Source organism: Leptinotarsa decemlineata, unplaced genomic scaffold, assembly GCF_025532065.1.
Source record: "Leptinotarsa decemlineata unplaced genomic scaffold, Ldec_3_MD MMD2_tig00000251_RagTag_RagTag, whole genome shotgun sequence".
Lineage (NCBI taxonomy): Eukaryota > Metazoa > Arthropoda > Insecta > Coleoptera > Chrysomelidae > Leptinotarsa > Leptinotarsa decemlineata.
Genome location: NW_027412547.1, coordinates 1,562,830 through 1,584,821, shown reverse-complemented (window position 1 = coordinate 1,584,821; position 21,992 = coordinate 1,562,830). Strand labels below are relative to the sequence as shown.

The 21,992-nt window shown below is 37.3% G+C and overlaps 1 protein-coding gene across 1 annotated transcript in view; it reads right to left on the bottom strand.

Annotated features, from left to right (window-relative positions):
• Positions 1-21,992, bottom strand: part of shot (dystonin-like protein short stop) — a 247,145-nt gene that overhangs the window by 112,534 nt on the left and 112,619 nt on the right. The window contains 4 exon segments of the mRNA XM_074173472.1: positions 907-1,275; positions 6,493-6,916; positions 10,326-10,815; positions 13,515-13,794. Of these exon segments, the coding sequence (XP_074029573.1) occupies positions 907-1,275; positions 6,493-6,916; positions 10,326-10,815; positions 13,515-13,794 (1,563 nt within the window).

Below are 21,992 nucleotides of genomic sequence, written 5' to 3'. Positions count from 1 at the left end.
TACTTCTGAAGTTCTGGTAACATGTTTTTGAAGAACCTCCGTTGGTACGAAAATGCATTTTCTACGATTTCTCTATCAGCATTCCCTATCAATTTTTTGTCTTTTGAGTGTGGAGGAAATTATTCTAGTATTTTTGACCACAAAAGAAAGATGTTGAACAAATAATTTTTTCAAGCAACTGATTAGAGAATTGAGAATTTCAGTAAAATTTTATTTTTATTTATAGTACAGTAGACCCGCAGTAATTTAACAACACTCTTGCAACGCAGTGTTGAATTTCATATATATTCATAAGAAACAAAAGAGGTCCCAGAACGCTTCCTTGGGGTACCCCAAATGAATTCTCAATTGATGTTGCCATACTTTCATTAATTCGCGTGATTTGTTTTCTGTTGTTCAAGTAGTCTTAAAACCATTTTAATAATGTATTTTTGGGCCCAAAAGCTTCTGATTTATTCAGGGTTTATTGTTTCAAATGCTCGCTTTAAATGTAGACATCTGAAATTTCCACTCAAGTAGTTTCTTCAATAAAAAAAATTTGAAAACATCCGTTGTTACAATATTGTTCAGATTTTATGAAAATTAAGAGAATCTTGTTAAACATTTGGAAATAAAAAATCAACTTTTTGTAAGAATTTGTTTTGAATTTTTCACATTTTTCTAGTTGCTTGAAATACTAAATGTGCGAAAAATCAGGGAGAAGTTCAAATGACAAATTTGTAGGTTATAAATATAATTTAAATCAGTTACCAAGTGAATGTTCAGATTTTGTATGAGTTACTGCTGGTAAATTCGTTAATAAAATCAGTGTTATATATATTATTGATGAATTTCTCCTACCATAAACATTGTCTCATGTTATTCGAATTAATAATGATATAATTACCAATTTCATCAACATCTTACCTCAAAATACTTCTCAACTGCTCGAACATCCAACTTGGTATCGCTCCAATCTCTTGTCACTTCAGCATCTTCTTTTTCATTGAGCCACTGGAGCTCGATGGTCGCTGATTGTATGAAGTCAAGCAGCGTCTCCAGGTCCGTCATGCGGTTCGTGCTGAAGGACAGTAGCTCGGCATAGATTTTCTGGAGTTGGCCCAGGAGTTGGTCGTATAGAGCCAGTTCCTCTTGTGCCAGATATTGCCTCGCTTTGACACTCTGCTCCACCTTGGAGTGGAACTGGTCAATTTGTTTATGTTCGCGCTGATGGATGTCTCTTTCGGTTTGGACGGAGGAAAGATCGGTGCCATAGTCGGCTTTTTTCATTTGTTTCTGAAATATCATACATTGATTAGCCTTCAACAGAAGAATTGACCCATGGGGATATTTGTGTATCAACAAATGAATAAAAAATCTTGGATAGCCGACAATTATTTTTTGTGAGCATTGTAGTCCGCCAACATACATACAAAGCAAATCTAGAATTCATCAGTCATCCATAACTGACACGACAAAAATCGAACTACTAAAAGGTCTACCTTGGGACAAAATTTGAAATGTTTATTAAAGTTTCAGGGCATACTACGATATTTTTTCTTAGTCGAAAATCGGGATTTTTTATTAGCGATTTTTTTTATTGAAAAAATCACTACGCCACTGGATACAGAGTGCCTCTAAACAGGTGTGACCAAAATTTCATGAAGAAATATTCATTATTAACAAAGTTATGACAACTCAAAAATTCGAAAACTCACACAAAAAACACCCTATATCAACAGATATAGCCATGAGAATATTTTTTTATGATTTCAACAATAAAGTGCCGCCAGATGAAAAAAAAAACAAATAGCGTAAATATGTTTGATGAAAATAACGGAATTACATTCAAGTTTTCACGCAAATTAACTAAAACTAAGACCTGATATTTCAATTTAAATCTTAGTTGCCATGGAAATGATATTACACTTTGACACTTGTGAAAGATTTAAGTGTACTATTGTCAACAATATTCACCTTGCAGTTCTTCGAATTATTTTGTGTCATGGCTGCAAGATTGAGCGTAAGAGAGAAAATTGAAATTGTACGCCTTTCGGGAGATGAGATACATCCAGATCGTCCTCGTATTAGCTGCGGTACGGTAAATAAAATAAATAAAATATTCAATGAAACTGGTGCAGTATCAAAAATGATGTTAAAAAGTAATCCTGTACAAAGACGAAACAGGAATGACAGGAATTATCAAATCATTTTAGATTATTTCGGAAATAATCCTGATGCCAGTATAAGGAATGCCACTTTAGATTTGGATATTCCACGAGAAACTATTCGGAGATGTCTCAAGGCGAAGAATATTAAACCTTTCAAGCCAAAATTTTTACACGCACTTCAAGAAGGCGACGAAGCAAGACGCCTGGAATATTGCTTATGGGCCCAAGGGGAATATTTAAACAATAGAAATTTCCTAAAAAATATTTTATTTACCGACGAAGCCACTTTCACTACATATGGAGTAGTGACATCACAGAATTGTCGGTATTGGGCAGCGGATAATCCTAACTGGGTAATAAACTGTAAAAGCCAGTATTCCGAAAAAATCAACGTCTGGTGTGGGATATTGAACGAACGAATTATTGGTCCTTTCTTTTTTGAGGAAAACATTAATGTGCATGAGTTTATAGAATTTTTAAACACATAGTTTTGGGATGCTATTCACGAGCTGCCAATCAATGAATGATCAAATTTAATTGTCCAGTTAGATGGGTGTTCAGTTCATTATGCCAGAGCTGTGAGGCAATGGCTTAACGAACATTTTCCAAACCGATGGATAGGCCGTGGTAGTCCGTTTATAGAGTGGCCACCCAGAACTCCAGACCTCACAGTTTTGGACTTTTTTCTCTGGGGACTTCTCACACAAAAGGTTTACAAAAACCGCTCAAGAGATAGAAATGAAATTTGTGCAAGAATTCGTGCAAGGAACGTAATCAGAAATATTCGTAAGCGCTACGACACATGTATCGAAATACGTGGTGGATTAGTAGAGGCTACTAGAATATGAGTTAGAATTAATTGTAGCACTGAATCGAAACATTTCAATAATTAGTTATTAGTTACGTTTATTAAAATATTTTGCTTCATTGTTAGTTGAATTGTGTGAATGTAATTCCATTATTTTCATTAAAAATATTTACGATATTTGTTTTTTTTTTCATCTGGCAGCACTTTATTGTTGAAATCATAAAAAAAAAGATATATTGTGACTGTTAGCTGTGTGAGTTTTCGAATTTTTGAGTTGTCATAACTTTGTTAATAATGAATATTTTTTCACGAAATTTTGGTCACACCTCTTTAGAGGCACTCTGAATCCAGTGGCGTAGTGATTTTTTCAATAAAAAAATCGCTAATAAAAAATACCGATTTTCGACTAAGAAAAAAGATCGTAGTATGCCCTGAAACTTTAATAAACATTTCAAATTTTGTCAAAAGGTAGACCTTTTAGTACTTGTCATTAAAAAAAAAGGAGGGTGTTTCCATTAAAAATGGGTCACACTATATATGAAACATATATCATAATAGTAATACATGCATGGAATATTTAAAAAAAAAAAAATGAAGAAAAACCAAATTGTATGTTATGTGACATTCAAAAAACTTTCAGACAGATCATTTATGACGTTAAGGAATAGCAGTAGTCCTAGTACAGAACCTTGATGCAGTCCTAGAGTTATGTCTTTGGGTTTTTGATGATACTCCTTTGCACTTAACTATTAAATTGTAATTTTTAAATATGATTTCACCCCACTCAGTAAATTATTTTGAAAGCCTAGACCTGCTGTTCAAAAACAAAAAATGATGAAGATACTTTGTCAAAAGCCTTTGACATATCGAAAAAAAGTCGAATTCGAATCAGCTTGTGTATAAATGAAATACGGTTTCAGAAAATTATTAATAATTTATTTATTTATTTATTCAACGGGTAACCCCCAATTTTTATACACTATATTAACTTTAGAAAGTTAACTATTATAGTTTCTATAGGTATATCTAATAAATCAACCTACATAGAGAAAATTACATGCAGATTAACTTGACAAAGAAGAGTTAGGCAATTAATTTTGTTGTTCTACAATTTATGTAGGAATATTATGTCTGCATGTACTGCATGTCTTGTACTGAGTTTGAGCAATCCAATAGTAGGGCGAATTTCAAAGTACGAATGACTTCTAGCTGGCATGTTCATTTTGTAGGCAAAATATCTAAGAAATTTTTTCTGAACTTTCTCAATATCATAACTATGGTTAAAGTAAGTTGGAGACCAGATACAAGTGCAATACTCACAATCACTGATCTAACCAATGTAAAGTATAGTATTTTAATAGAAAAAATGTTGGTAAAATCTAAAGTTGATCTGCATATGAATTCTAACATTTTCATCGCTTTGTTAGATATGTGTTCATACTGTAAATGAAAGTCCATCTTGTCATCCATCATAACATCCAGATCTCGTATATATTGTATACGTTCCAACTTATTTCCTTGCAATACTATAACCAGCTGTATAAAGGTTTATTGACTTTGAAAAGGAAATACTTTTACATTTTGCCACATTGACATCCATATAATTCATCTTACACCAATCAGAAAAAAAATTAAGGTCCATCATTTATGAAGATATTGAAGAGAAAAGGTCCCAAGTGACTCCCTTGAGGTACTCCTGAGGTAACACATATATCGTGAGAGATAGACAAATAGATATCCATTTATTTCTACAGAGTATATGTAAATCTTGTAAAAAAGTTAAAAGAAATTCTTTGTCCGAGAAATACGTCAGTGAACAAAATTACAAAAGATTAATAAAATAGAAAATTTGAATACAACACGTCACATACAGAGTTGATGAGATAAAATTTAACATACACTGTTAAAATATTCATCTACAGTATAAGGCTCTATATTGCATAAAAATTCTTTCACAGACTTCAGAAAACCGCTGGCCAAGCCAATGTCTTTTATATCCTGTGGCAGAGAATTAAAAAATGTAATCCCACTGTATACAGTACTTCTTTCATATAGAGATTTTTTATGTATCGGATATAAAAAATCATTTCTAAATCTTGTTCCATACTTATGTGTTTTATGATGCTTTTCAAAGTATTTTGGTTGATTTACTAAAAATTTTAATGACTCAAAAATGTATATCGCTGGTACTGTTATTAATTTGTTCATTTTAAAGATTCCTCTGCATGAGTATTTGACCTTCATACCAAAAAATATTCTGATTACCCTTTTTTGGCCGAGAAATACTCTGTTCAGCTAATGACTGGAGCCCCAAATGATAATACCAAACCTTATTGCCGAGTAAAAATGAGCGTAGTAGACAGTCATCAGCACATCACTATCAACGTTTTTTTTTGAGAATTCTCATAGATATGTAGTTGAAGAAAGTTTTCTGCAGAGATTGTCTATTTGATTTACCCAACTCAAGGTGTCATCAATATATACACCCAAAAACTCCACAGAGGTGTTGCAGGTCACTCTAAAATCATTGAAACTGATGCTCTTCGGTGTCTCCATGCTGTTATCAATTTTGAACATGATGCAATCTGTTTTTTAATCATTTGAAATCAATTTATTTTCCAGAAAAAAGTTTTTTGTCCTTTCCATTACACTACTACCAAGTTTTATTATGTGTGGTAAGTTTGCACCTGTCAACAACAGGTTAGTATCATCAGCATAATTAACTATGTGAGCAGAATTTGAATTTACCACCATGTTTATGTCATTTGTAAATATAATGAAGAGTATTGGGCCCAATATACTACCCTGTGGAACTCCCATAGACGCCTCCAAAGCCTCTGATCGTGCTGCTGTATCTTTCAAGTTCAGTTCCACGATTTGCTTTCTTTTAGATACGACTTGAACCAGTCATAGGAGTCCCCTCGAATTCCATATTTGTAAAGTTTGCCCAGTAGAAGATCATGATCTATACAATCAAAGGCTTTGGATAAGTCCATGAAAATCCCACAGGATAGATCCCCTCTTTCTATTGCTTCCAGAATTTCATTACTAAAATTAACAAGAGCTGTCTCAATGGATTTCTTTTTCAAATAGGCGTGTTGGTGACTAGAAAACATATAAAAGTTTGAGAAGAAAGATGTTAGTCTTGTGGCCATTGCTTTTTCGAATAAATCCATTAATTTTCACAAACTGTGATCTATCACAAAGATAACTTGAGAACCAGTCCAACAAACTCCCAAAAAAGCCAATTGGGATGACTGACAGTCATCGGTGAACCACCAGGATGAATAGACCTCTGAAGAAGCCAGCCAAACGCACTGGCGAAACGCTGGGATACAGTTCCAAACTATGTTTTAAATATCTTTGCTTTGCTTTGCTTTGAAAACAACGATAGAATACGGTATTCGAAACCGTCCTGTATGATGATAGTTTCTGTTATAATTCACTTTCCGAATCTATGCAATTAGCAAAAAGTTGAGATGTAATGGAATCATCAAATAATTGAATCAACAGTAATTCATCTTATCCACTTACCAACTTATTCTTACACCATTCGATGTGCTCCTGCAACGACCTAAAGTGAGGGTTGGTATCGACATTCCTGGTTTCTTGAACGGTGCGAGTATGCTTCGTAACAGTTCTTTCTTCCACAGGGAAGCTCATATTAGCTAGCGGTCCTACGATCTTATTATGCAAAGCGTGCCGCAGATGCACCCACCGCTCATGCAGCTTGTTCACCCTCTTGTCGAGATCTCCGGCCTGGGGATACCTTCCGTGCCTCAGGGTGCTCACGTCACTGGAAAGGGACTGTATGCTTTGCTCTGTCAGAGCGAGATCTTGGTCGATTTGGTCGGCGATCTTTTTAGCTTCCAAAGGATGGATCCGCTCGATGCGTCTCGATTCGTTTTCTATTGCTCGTTCGATCGTATCTAGGTTCGAGTCGGTCTGTTTGATTTCTCTGAAAAAATTATAGGTTGAGTTGGCGATACTGGAATTTAATTAGGTATTTGAAAAAAATAGCACTGTCAAGAGTCAATAATTCCCAAGAAACAAAGAATGAATTTGTGAATGAACATGAACATAAGACGCTGTTTATTCGATGAAAATCAGTATTGCTGATACCTGAGACAAATCAATAGCCGAGAAAAGGGGAAACGAACGAATGAATTTACCCGGCAGCAATTACATAATAATAATCAGTTGTGAGAAATGTGAAGTGCCGAATTCATTGGAACTATCCATTCTCTATCCAGCTGATAAGCCTGATGTAGCCCGTGGGTTGGGCTACCTATCGGGCGCGTCCCCAGATGGTGGATAGGGGAACGGCCAGGGGACTGGAAGCCCTGTCTAGGAAGCCAATGTGGTCTTACGGACGGCAGAAATAAGTAGGGTGAGGGGAACTGAAACCCCTCAAAAGCCTTTGCAAAACATGCCAGCCTACCCCAGCTGAGGTGTAAGGAATCGTGCCGACAGCTGGATGGCCGCAGGGTGATATGCGGTCACAAACGATTCCCTTGGGGAATTGGGAGAAACCTCATTGTAATCAGCCTACCTCTGGTAATGCGGGGCTCTACCAGAAGTGACCAACTCTTCCCTTACTACTCGTGGAAACACACATGAATGAAACAACACAACAACAGAAACAACAAAAACAAAAACCAATCACGAGGCTGGACAGAAGTGCTCACCTCAATCTAAGACGGTGGCTGGGGATGAACAGAAATGTCACCCCAATCTACCGCTTGGAATGAGGCTGGACATAGCAGATCACCTTCAACAGCAAGGGCACTTCCTGCGGCAGGCGCCAAGAGCTCCGCCTTGAATAAAGGCAAGCAACCGGCTGCTCCTGCAGGAAAGCTCCCTTACTTGTGAACCTTCATGGAGGGAACCCCAAGAAGGTTGAAGAAGCCGCACAACGACAGTAATATCGCTTCACCTTCCAAAACATTCGCGGAGGCTACCGTGAGACACCTCAAGGTTACCAAAGAGAGTGTGTGTTCGGTGTGTCTTGGCCTACACCTGCCACTATAAAGGAGATGTCTCCTAGTGACCTGTTCACCTTCCTGGAAAGGACAGGATGGACGATGACCTAGGAGGACAACTCCTCGGGAGGATGTACAATGAGTTACATGTGGCCTAAGTGCTCCCTACTCTACAGATCCAGAAGCCTGATGTAGGTAGGTAGGTAGGTCTAAAGTGAGTGGGTTTATTCGACCCTCCACCGCAACCCATAAGGGTTTATTGTGGCTCACACCTATTCACACTCGGCCAAATAAACCCAGCTTCTTAACGAAGCCGATTAGTTTATATGGTGAGTGGTCTTTCAGGTCAGATGGTGAGAGTACGGTTCTGTCGAACTCAAAGAACCCGATTCGGTCCCCAGCGGGGCAGGCACAAAGAATATGCTCTGCAGTTTCATCATTTTCCAGACAGGAGCGACACACACTGTCTTCCGACAGTCCAAGTCTCTGCATGTGATGATTCAAATGACAGTGACCTGTAAGAAGGCCTGTTAGACATCGTAGTTCATCCCTACTGTAGTCCAACAACTGTTTGGTTTCAGGCTTCGAAGGGTGAATACACGCTTTTGAGTGAGCCAATCCTGGAAGAGTCTGCCAGAAGTCCATAACTCTTCCTGCCATCCAGGTGTTCAGTGTTTGTTTGGCAAAGCCCAAAGCGATGCCAATGACAGGTTCTGGTCCAATCAAGCCGCTCGCAGCTCCCTCCTTTGCAAGAGAGTCAGCAGCTTCATTGTCTTCCAGGCCAGTATGGCCAGGAATCCAGACCAGAGACAATCTGTTTAGTCTTCCTATCGTGGAGAGTCTTTTTTGGCAGTTTGCTACCAATTTAGACGTTGCTCGGTAGGAGCCAAGAGCTTCCAGCTTGACTGTCCGAGAATATTTTTATTGACTTGTGATTGAGGTTGGATTTATCCAATCTCTCCGCACACAATTCCGCTTGAAATACAGTCGCATAAGTTCCTAGGCAGGTAGATAACTCTGTCCTGGGTCTGCGACTGAAAACACCTGCACCAGAACCGGAAGGTGTTTTTGATCCATCTGTGAACCAACAACTATCTGCTCTTAATATTTCCTTCTCCCGCAGGATCCAGTCGTCTCTACTCGGGAATAGTACTTTATGAGGCAGATCGTAGTTAACAGTTGGAGGCTTAAAGTCAGAGGTCATTTCCAGAATGCTGTGACTTCCAATGTCAACCAACAGTCTGTTGCACTCTGCATTGAATTGATTTGTGCAATTGGCAATGTGTAAAGCCTTCGGCCACCAAGCATAAGTGATCATTGGTCTGACAATCATCACATAAACCCAATGGATTTGTTTGGGAGCTAAACCCCAAGTTTCACCACAAATCCTTCGACATGTCCATAGAGACAGTCTGGCTTTGTGTAAAATTTTTTCCAAGTGAGCGTTCCAGGTGAGTCTTTAATCAGGGACAATGCCAAGATATTTCACCTCCGTTCCAAATGGAATGACCACACCATTGACGGAAAGTGGCGTTAGATCGTCCAATTTCCTTCTCTTGGTGAAGGGGATTAACACAGTTTTGCTGGGATTCACAGACATCTGCTGCCTCAGGCACCAACTGTGAACAACGTCTAACGCACTTTGGAGGATATTACAAGCTATTCTTCCTGACGTGAACCTTGCCAGGATGACAAGGTCATCTGCATAAGCTTGCAGATCAACTTTTCTTCTGTCGGGGCATCAAGCAGACTATCCACCCTGAGCGACCACAGAAGGGGAGATAGTACCCCACTTTGAGGGCAGCCCCTGGTGACCCTGAACCTGATAGCCTCGCCTTGAAGAGTCGTAGTTGCAGTTCTGTTAACTAGCATGGCATAGATCCAGTCAGTTATGGTCGATTCTATACCCTTTCTAGCCAGAGACAATCCTATAGATTTAGGCAGTGCATTTCAAATGCTCCTTCAATATCAAGAAATACAGCAACCGCAAGCCTGATGTAGTCCTTTTCGACCACCAAAGTAAGACAATATTCATCGTAAGATTGTCCACTACAAATGAAGTGAACATCAATCACAGACACTACCCAGTCCACTCTGTTGGAATCATTGTTCTGATTATAGAAGTCCTAGGTGGAATTATGTTTCTTCTACTCTCTTACCTTAACATCATATAGGGTTGCTTATGACAGTAGAAATCTTAGCCTGACAAATGCAGGTTCGCTACACATGGGTACATGATTCTTGGACCTAATGATCACTTAGCTTACGGTGGTCATTGGGTAATACTTAAAAAATATAAGATCTAATTTTAATGCTGAATATTTCACTGTTATGTCAAAACTGAGAATTGTATTTTGTTTGACGCAGTCGAATTTGAGCACTCACCTATGAACCTTCTCGGCAAGCCTCTGTAACTTCTCCAACCTCTTGATCTCCTCCATGATGTGCCTGTCTCTCTCCTGATACGCCTCTATCAGTTTCTGCCACCTCCTCTCGATGTTGTCCATGTGTAACTCCGGTTCCACCTCGACCTCCCCTATGCTCTTGAAGTACTTCTCTAGGCCCTTGAACAGCTGCGCGCAGTGGTTCTTGTCCCGCTTCCTGGGGGGCACCTCGTCCGTCCAGAACCTCGAAGACTCGGCCGCGATCTTCTTCATCTCTATCAGAGTGCCCGGAAAGGATCTGTCCATCATTAGGGAGTACTTCTCCCTTATCCACATGTGGAGGGAGGAGGCGACTTCGCGGTATTCCTGCACGCGTTGTTGGGCTTCGGAGTCGAAGAGAGGGTGGATGGGAGGTGGTTCTGGGAATACTTCATGCAGGGAGGAGATGTAGGTGATGAGGGATTTCTCGTCGGGGTTATGGGTGTCCACGTCTGAAACAAGAGTTGTAGGTTGCAGGTGACGATTAGGAATTATAGCTTAAAACTATTACAAAAAGTATTATCACTTCAGCTGAACACAAATATCTAGAAAAATCAGTCGAAGTTGATATTTACGTTACCTCCAAATGAAACACATAAAGTGCATTACAGTGAAAACGAGTATAGTCGAAGTAACCTGCTTTGTGAATAGTTAAAGCTGTCGGTACTCAAAGGCCAAAAAAAACAGAGCTGCTATAACAAAACTCTTCAGAATTGGATAAAGAAACTAGGATTTAGATTCAAAATAATAAACAAACGTCAAGCAGTTATGGAAAGCAGAATAGTGGAATTGCGTAACAAATACTTAGAACAAATAACTGAATATAGACAAGAACAACGTCAAATTTTCTATTTGGACGAAACTTGGTATGACACTCACGACACAGTTACGAAAGGGTGGACTGATGGTTCAAATATGTGTACGCCCAACATGCCTGCCAATAAAGAATCGCGACTAATCATTGTGCATTGCGGAGGAAGTAAAGGATGGGTTCGGAATTCTTTGAAATTATGTGGAAAAAAACTTGAGGACTGCAATGTTGACTATCATAAGATCATGGAAGCTAATATTTTTGATGGATGGTTTAAAAACACATTGACCCCAAATTTGGATGCGAATAGTGTAATAGTTATTGACAACGCTTCCTATCATTCGCGACAGCTCATCAAAGTACCGAATAAAAATTCGAGGAATGATGAAATACAAAGTTTTTTAATGGATAACAATTTGTATTTTGAAGATAAGAGTATTGCTGAAAAGTATGGACACACCATACTGAGACTTCCTCCCTATTTTTGTGTTTTCAATCCCATCAAATTGATTTGGGGAAAATTAAAACAAAGCATCAGGCGTAAAAATAATTTTCCAAAATTTGATGAGAAGGTAATAGAGCTAGTTAAAGCAAAAGTATCTAATATTACCGAAGAAGACTGGCAGAAAAGGAATAAAAAAGTTATTTTAGTTGAAAAAGACTATATGGAGATTGGACACTTCCACATTAATGTTGGGACTGAAAAATCACCAAACATTGAAATCACGAAATCATTGAATTTCAAAAGAAGCAACCTAAGAATTCAAAAATATTTGTTATATCCAATTTCAAATAGTTTGAAAATTGAAATACAAAACAATTTGAGACCAAGTTTGAATCCAGTATGGCACTAAGCAGTACCAATTGAAATCATTTCTAATTGCTGGAATTTCATTATTTGTATTGCTCCTATCATACAATTTTATTTCTAACTACATTTCACAGTTTCCTATTCATTATTTTCTTAGATTGTTGTATTTTGTGGAAAATTTCTGAGCTGTATTCCATTTCAGCTCAGTAACACTGTGTGATATTTTGTCATTCCGTTTTGGTACTGTAATACTGTGTTGTATAGTGTTGTTATTATGCTTGTTTTCAAGTGCGTTATAGTATTGAGTAATCATATATCAAATAAAGTTGAAGCTGTGTAATTTTGCTGTTTCTCAAAGGAAGTTCGTTAGAGAAATAATAGTTTAAAGCAGTCGTGTCAAAAGATACGACCCGCGGTCTGCACAGGTCCCCGGGCCGTATCACTACGGCCCGCGATCGCAATGTGTCACAGAAAGAAGAATCACATTTTGTAGAGCTTTCAGACTTCACCCCATTTCTCTATGGAAGTTTCTAAATGCGCACATTACATTCATACATAGTACTGTGCTATCGTCAGATCAAAATTAGAATAAGCATCCATAATCTGGAATCCATCTCATCAGCTGTATACAGAGAAAGTTGAATCAGTTCAACGTCGTTTCCTAAAACTTATCTCCTATAGATCAGACAATATCTATCCGCCAATTGGATTTCCCCATGATGCATTGTTAGCTAGACATGCCATGAATAGCTTGAGTTGCCGTCGTGATCGTCACTCCAAAATTTTTCTTTTTAAACTGATTAATATTTTAATTATTGACCCACATATTCCGCAAGAACGTAATTTCAATGTACCTAGACCAACCTGTAGAGTGGTTAGTTCTCTTTAATCGCCAACACCACGTACAAATATTCTGAAACGTTCACCTCTGCATAAAATGTGTGTCAAATGCAATTCTGCAAGTTGTCATCTCGACAGATTTTACTGCTCCATCTCTGAGATTAGGTCTTTTTACTTCAGCTAATTCTATATGTATTGTTTTTATCTTGTAACTTATTGTAATTGTATTGTATTGTGATTTGACTTATATTCCTGTTCTGTAGTTGGGTGTAACCTATAGAACAGTGTATAAATGAATAAATAAATTAATAAATAATAAAATAAATGCAACTGTTTAACTTTGAAGCTAATATAATTGTGTCAAAGTGATCTATATATTTATGAACACTTATGTGAAATAAAGTTACGATTTTTTACTGAAATTATTATATAATTGTATAATTCGTTGATTTGTTATTGTAAGTTGGAAACTGGAATAATTGAGCGACAATCTATAATATATATTCTCGAAGCTTTGTTAAAATTTGCAGTTACTCTAGATTTTTTTTTCAACTTCTTCTCAAGTTTCTTTGCGATTGCCACAAACAAAGTGAATTAAAGTGAACTGAAAAATCAGGGGTTCAAGAATAGAACTTTGTGGTACCCTACATACCAATCGATACTCAACAAATCTCAAGGAAAAAACTCACCTTCTGGATCCAATAGTCTTGTCACTCCGTATTCCCTCTCCGCTATACTGAATGCATGTTCCATTCTCTCTCTCGGCCTCTGTTGCCTGGCCTGCCTGAAATCTACCAAATCCGGCCTGTTTCTGTGTATGATCGACGAGAATGCCAAACCGTCTCGCCATGATTTTGAAAAGTCTTGTATGGTCACTCCGGGATATTTGTTGGTGGTACGCTTGGCCCATCTGAGGAGGAAGTCCTTTGCCGAAACGTTGGGTTCTTGGCCGATGACTATGTCGGATATCTGGAAAAGAAGAGAGAATACGGTTAATGAGAAGTCCAAAGTATTGTTATAAAGACAAAAACCATTTCGTTTTAGGTGTTTGTATGTAGTGGATGAACTCAACAACTACTTAACCGATTTTGAAAATTCTCTAACACCTAGAAAGCAATATTATCGGCGAGTACCTCAGGCCGTACTTTATTTCCAAAAAGTAAGAGATACTCATGAAAATTATGATGCAATGAAACCTGGAACTGTACTCTCTAGGTTAGAAAAAATCCAATTCAAGCGTTCCCATACTGAACTAGACTGTCTACTTCATGTTCTGAAAACGCCAACTTGGTTGGTAAAACGCGCGTCAGGAAGAGCGTTGCAGCTCTGTTGTTTGGGAACTGTGCTTCTTTTGGATGTAGTAATGTTACCTAAAGTAGCCAGGATTTGCTTATGATTATGAGGACACCCTGATGACTTTCTGAATTTTTTTCTGTAGAACACTGTTCTGATACCAACTAACACCTAGTACCTACTTGGCATTGAATACATAAATAAAAACACATATTCAACAGTAATTTTAAAATTGAACTGTCGACTTCTATATCAAACCCTTTTCATAATTACGTTTATTTATGCGTTATAATTACTTTAAAATCAGAGCGCAACCTTCAGAATAAATACGTAGTCATATTGATATTGTTTCTATATAGTAGTAGTTTCTTACTGTCGTTGTTTTAGACATTTGATAATAATGATGATATGTTTATTCATCGAAAATCACAATCTTTTTATATAATAATAATAACAATAATGAAAATCTGAAGATTATTCAAAAGTGGACTGGACCAGAAATCCTTTTTCGGGAACCTCACCAAATTAAGTGGAACTGAAAGAAAGTTTTATCGACCTTACAGAAGATAGCTCTATGAAAGATTGTTTGAAAGAGAAGTCTTTAACTAATTTCTGGATCGGATGTAAAACCGAGTACCCTTTGCTCTTTCGGCAAGCTCTGCTATTTTTGATGCCATTTGTTACGAGTTTTTTTTCTTTTTTTTGTACCTTGGGAGCTGTCTGACTTGTCCATTTAGTCCAAGTCTCCAGAAAACACTGCAGCCTCTTGGACTTATTGCGTTTATTCTCCCATCTTCTCATGACACCCATTCCATCAGTCTCGTTCCCTGTACTAGTGAGTTTTCCAGTCTGAATTGGCCCATCCTGGCCTCCCCTATTATCACAAAGTGTAAAGGAGGTAGATTCAGGAGTGTCTCCAATGCAGCTGTTGGGGTAGTTCTCATTGCTCCCGTCATTCCCAAACATGCAAGTCTTTGCACCTTGCCTAGTTTGTTGATGGCGGTCGCCTGCTTCATCCTTGGCCACCAGACCAGAGATGCGTATGTTATCATGGGTTTAACCACCATCATGTATAGCCAATATACCATGTCTGGTTTTAGCCCCCATGTTTTTCCATAGGTGCGTCTTTATCCTGTCCAAGTGTTGGTTCCAGGTCAGTTTGGAATCTAGCATTACTCCCAGATATTTAACCTCCCCCGACACTTGTATTTCTTCACCTCGAAGTTTTAGAGGTCCGAGACCCTCCGTTTTAGTCCTCTTGGTGAATTGTTACGAGTTACTTGTGTGAGAGTGGATTTTTCCAAACTCTTGTACATAAAAAATAAATATAGAAGCAGAATAGGTGTTGAAGAGAACTTAAGAGTGAAGATAAGTTTCATTACTCCTAATGTTGATATTTCAATCACAGAAGAGATGACATTGGCAGATCAAGATCTTCAGATGATGTGGTGCTGCAGGTTTTTCCGGGTTTTCCTGCAGCTGAAAAAGCAAATGCGTCACTGGAATCAATGAAGTCGCCTCGGAGCGCCAATTAATTTTACAACAAGTTTCGCACTGAAGACTATAAAAGTATATTTTGTATGATGATTAATTTTTGCTGACTTTTTGATGATTTTTTATTTGTATGTTTTTATACCTGTGGGTTAAAAATAAAACTGTAAATTAATACCATTTTAATCTTTTTATTCCTCCTTTATTATAAGCATGTTATAAATAAACAAATATCTAACCATTAAATATGATGTTTTCTCAGAAATTTAATTAAAAAAGCCTTTGAACACTTTTGAAAGAGTAAATATTTTATTCAAATATTTAGGTCTGATGGTACGCTGGTATTTCTCAAAAAGTCAGTGGTACGCAGGTATAAAAAGGTTGAGAACCTCTGCTTTAGATGATATGAATAATAATTGACTGGTGGTTTCACTTTGGCGGACTGGCTTCACCATAACATATGGTCAGACTAGAATCTAAACAGAGTGAGTGGATGAACTTCGTGCCTGTGGAGAAAAGGACCTCCATAGGTTCCCCAGGGTGGTAGAAAAGTATATCTACAAAGAGGACGATGCGGAGATTACAGAAAGGATGTGGAGTTCGTACATGGAAGCATCCTACACCATTTGAATGTCGAAGAGACGTATACTTACCTCGGGGTGGAACAACGCCACTCACAGGAGGTAACCGCAGTGATGAACTCTCTCTTCGTGGCAAGTATCAGCAAAAACTCCCGACAGATCTGCCCATCGGGACTGTCGTTCCAATCTTACTCTACTTATTTCGAGTAGTGAAGTGGACTCAAGAAGAACTGTATCAACTCGACGTAAAAACCCGAAAAATTATGCACTTCCCTAGGAGTGTGCATTCTAAATCGTCCGTTCCACGGTTGTACTTCCCCCGACAACAGGGAAGCCGTGGACTTTTGAGGTTGGAGTGTCTACGTGGCAGAATGGTACTGGATAGAGCCAATAAAGACATCAGGAGTTCAGATCCCCTTCTTTGCATGGTCCGCGACCACGAGAGAGCAAAAATTGGAGCTTTTCTTCATAGGACTTTGCATTCTGAATAAGCCGTTCGACGGAAATACATTCCTCGACTACTGGGAGGCCGCGGACTTTTGAGTTTGGAGTGTCTACGTGACAGAATGGTACTGGATGGAGCCTGTAAAGACATCAGGGTTCGGATCCCCTTCTCTGCATGGTCCAAGAGAATGTATGAGCAGTTCCACGGTTATATATTCCTCGACCACTGGGAAGCCGCGGACATTTGAGTTTGGAGTGTCTACGTGACAGAATGGTACTGGATGGAGCCTGTAAAGATATCAGGGTTCGGATCCCCTTCTCTGCATGGTCCAAGAGAATGTATGAGCAGTTCCACGGTTATATATTCCTCGACCACTGGGAAGCCGCGGACTTCTGAGGTTGGAGTGTCTACGTGGCAGAATGGTACTGGATGGAGCCTGTAAAGACATCAGGGTTCGGATCCCCTCCTCTGCATGGTCCAAGGGAATGTATAAGCAGTTCCACGTTTATACATTCCTCGAACACTGGGAGGCCGCGGACTTTTGAGTTTGCAGTGTCTCTATAATTGAACTTTTTTTGCAGAAGTTCATACAGTCATCAGAGGTCGGATCCTTTCCTCTGCATAATCCGTGACCTTGAAAAAGAAGGGGTTGAAGAATTTCTCTTTAAGGCAGCTTCTCGAGTGGCCGATGAACTTTGAGACTGAAAATCTTGTCGGAGGAATGTATAACAAGAAGACACATGGCGTTTATCTCTGCAGAATTTGCAAGGCGACTTGCAGCAAAACCATTGGAATATATTTGAGTAATTGTCAACAATTTTTTTTTCAAATGGGTGATTTTGCTACTTTGTCCTGAGGTTAGCCTTGAAAAAATACAACACTCCAGTAAAAACCTTGGTAAACAACTAGACAAAATGTATTTTTCTAGAAATAATAGCATTTTTTCATGTTAGGTTTTGTATTCCACCATTACTGCTAAGTAGCAACGTCGCAATCTGATATTTAATCCGGTTTTCACAAGTTTTTCAGAAAGTCGTGAACAAAAACGATCAATCAATTGTCGATAGGTCAGATTGGATTTGTCGTGGGCATTGAAATAATCGATATTAGGAAAAAAATTGCGGCGTTGCTACCTATTAGCAGTAATGGAACACAAACCGTAAACAGAAGAATGCTGGTTTCGAGAAAAATACGTTTTAAACTGGGTGAAATTGATAATTATCCTTTGCTAAAATCAATTTTTTTAACGAAGACGAATTACAAATAACTTCTAGTTTCCTGTGATCACGATCTTTCGAAAAAACTTATAAAGAAATCGAATATATGTATTGCGGTGTTGCCACATTGTAGAAATTATTCTTGCAATGCAAGATATTACAGGAAATATTTGGATTTTATCAATATTTTCATTAGGGTGGCTGTGCTAACTTGATGGCAAGTTAGCAGAACTACCCCTTTTATAAAAAAGTAGGGCGGCGACAGTTTTTTTCCTTTCACGACAAATTATATTATCGAATATTATTCGACAATGAATGACATATATTTCAATTACTTTGTTGCAAGTGGTCTTGCCAACTTCATAGAGGTATATTTCACTGGAGGATGCCGTAAATAAATCTAAACCTCTCATTACCGTGACGCTGTGATATCTCAGTCGCATTCCCGGTTGATGTCGCTCACCTTCACTCGTGTATAAATACATCAAACGCCTTCCATGACTGATTGATCAAACAAGAACACAAAGACGGACCCGAGCAATAAAACATATTGGTTCAGCTCATGGCAAAATATTTGCTTTTCGCGATCGTTTCCTGGGTTCAGTAACTGTATCGGGAATTGCTGTAGAATATTAATAGCAGGTGATGTCATTACGTGGGTTGAAACAACTTTCTATACCAAGAGCTCTATCACGGTACCTACTCTGCAAACAATGTGGAGGCCAATGTTGCCGCAACCCTTAGACAAGCTGCAACCTCTTAAAAAGTACTAGAAGGTGAACGAAAAAAGTACTAGATCGAATAAAAAGTGAATCCGCGAATAATTTATATGTTCGGGATATAACCACCCTTTTCCTTGCTATAGTAACAGTTTTGAAGTAATTTCAAATCTCTGTGGTATCCACCAAAGAAAAAGGGACAACTGACATTAAAATATATGAGCAATCAGTATTGTTTTATTAAAATGACAATGGAAGAAAGATTTCAGTTTATTTACAAAGGTGCTGAGTACATCAAAAAGTGGCACTGCTTCACAATGTCAAATTGGTACTTCAATTTTCAATGCTATTTACATTTGGGAATGAGTTGATATTAAGCTAAAGATTTCCTACATTATACTCCATAACGAGCGACAGATTTCGAATATTGCTCCATCTATCAACATGTGTACAAAGTTGGGTCAATATAATTTCTCGCGCCGACAAAACAAAAGCGAATCTATTCAAACACCAGGGTTTCTATGCATCTTTGGCGTTCTCAATTGGCGTTTGACATAAAACTGACAGAAATTTGTAGTTTTGCGTTTCTGAATGCAGTTGGTGACTGGATAATAATTGTTGAAAAAAACATACTATTGGACATCGCTAATTTTACCAGAAATGAAACTGTCATACAAATTGCCATCAGTTTGACGTCAAATGACAAATGGGATATGTTCCAATTTACATTTGACATAAAACTGACAGAAATTTGCAGTTTTGCGTTTCTGTATGCAGTTGGTGGCTAGATAATAATTGTTGAAAGAAACATACTATCGGACATCGCTAATTTTACCAGAAATACAACTGTTATACAATTGCTACTAGTTTGACGTCAAATTATAAAAAGGATATGTTCCAAAAATAATCACATCCTAACCGCTACTAACCAAAATTTTCCACAGCGGTTACCTGAAAAATATATTATTGTTGGTTACTTCTGAATCAAGACAGTAGTGGCAATTGTTAATTGAAAAAAGTCAATAATTAAATTATTTTCTAAGTGGAAATTATATATTTTGACCATCCATTACAGCAGTTTAAATAAATATCGAAGGGCTCATAGCAATGAAAGATTTCATGAACTGACGATAATGTTCTTTAATATTCCTGTGATATCATCTATCAGAAGTTTTGTATTTTTCTAAAAACAACATAAAAGTGACCGAGGTGCCTTTCAACGTGTTCCATATCTGACTAGTTTTTCAGTAGTACCACAATAGTGGTGGTTTCAGAACCACCAAAACACATTTCTGGTTACTTTTAGAACATATTTCAACTGTCAATCGAGAACGCCTTATGCCGATCAAAACAAATGACTGTATCTTCAGTCACGTTACAAAACAGTTCAACTATTCAGTGGTGTTACATGGCCTTACACCAGATTTAGTAATACAAGATAACTTGAAGAAAAATTGAAAACAGTGGATAACTATTCTCCATATAATTTATTTGTTATAGTGTTCATGAAATTATTATCGACCTAATGGAATTAAAGGTGAGTTACAGCAATAAAATTCATTTGTATTTATTAAACTTGTTGATATATACTTGCTTTCAATTAAGATGACACAAATTTGTTATGCAATCGAGGTCAACATGAAGGTTTGCTGTATCATGTGACTGTGTTCAAATCTTTCAATCCAACTACAAGAAGAGAAGTTGTAAAATAAAAACCCAATTTTTGACATCGATGCAAATGTTACTGAGAACTATTATCACTTCTTGGGAAACTAACACTAACTCATATATATGGTCACACGCTTCCTTATTTTTCCCATGGACATGTTTACACCAAGAATATATCGCATTTCAGTGTTTCAAAGGAATTCACTAACAGAATTTGTGTCAATTAAAATAGCAGACATCTGATCTCCGATACAGTTGAGTAAGAAGAGAAAACATGATATTGGCCAAATAAGACGATATTATGACAAAAATTTGATTAAGATTGCAAAATGGTCATTTATGGTTCCCTGACAGGTTGGGGAATGTCACTGATACATTTAGAAAAATGCAGATCTGAATTAATTATTCTGTATAACATGAAATGAGGTCGTTTAGAATCTCGTCGGTTTCACTTTTTCTTCCAGAAAACTGATTTTGAATGTAATTTCTTTACTATCTGAAGGAAGCAGTTGAATTTAGGTTATATTTACATTTTCATCTGATGCAACCACAGAGAAGATGATATATAATCAAACACTGAATCAAATTTTTCAAAATATCCAACATCACAATCAACGTCTTCAAAAAATATGATATTTTCACATTCTAACTATAGATATGTAATACAGGTGTTCCGTAATTGCGATGAAAAAAGTCAAGGGCATATTCAGGAGCTAATTTCGAGAAAAATTCTTCACGCAAGCATATGCCTGAAAATGCATTCTTTAAAAGATCTTCAATAGATATTTTTCTAAAAAATATTTTTTTTGTATTAATATTGTAAATTCCCCTTAATCGATTTTTCAGTTATAAGAGTTATTAAGATACAAATTATTGAGTCGAGTGGGGGCTCAGGACACATTTCAGCCAACGTTTTCGACCAAAAAATGTACCCCACTAACGTTTTTCGCGACATTAAATTTTTTGTTCGGTGAAACATCTAAAAATAAAACTTTTTTTATCCCTTAATATGTTTTCAGAGCTCGCACTGTTTGACAAAACAAAATAGGAACCACTTTATTGCATATCCCTCGATATCCAATTGATTGATTTTCTTATTGCTATATAAATGTTACGTAGAGTAAACGATTTTGGTAACATTTTGGAAAGGCTGCATCTTTCTATTTAAAAAAAAAATAAATTGTACCAAAATTACAATTTCTTTTCAGATTTCTTTTTGTACAATACACAAAGAAAAACACAATCTTATTTCACCTTGTTTGATAATTTTTTTAGAAAAAAATTTATTGACTCACGGGGGTGATTTTTGGTGAAAAATCCCTCCACTTTACGTTAACGTCATAGTTGGCATCACTGATGACTATCAACATCAAATTGTTTTTGTCTTCATTATGAAGTCTCAGTATGAAATGAAACAGAAAACATGATATCAATATTGAATTGATAAATGCACCCCCCTATATCATTTCCTATACTATACGAGTTGAGTTCTGTATGACATATAATGTAGAGAAGAGCTGTGGTGAGGATTCTGAGGGGCACACAGGTTTCAGAGCAATTGGTACTTTACAGACAGCATCTAAAGTACTTGAGAGGGTAGTTAGAAAACAATTGAGCAGACATCTGACTTCATTTTCAAAAAATGCCATTGTATCCGGCTCGAAGGACCAAAAATATTCAATAATTCCTGTGTTTTGACGAAAATTGAGTTCTAGACATCATACCGTATCCTTTCGAGTTATAACTGGGTTTA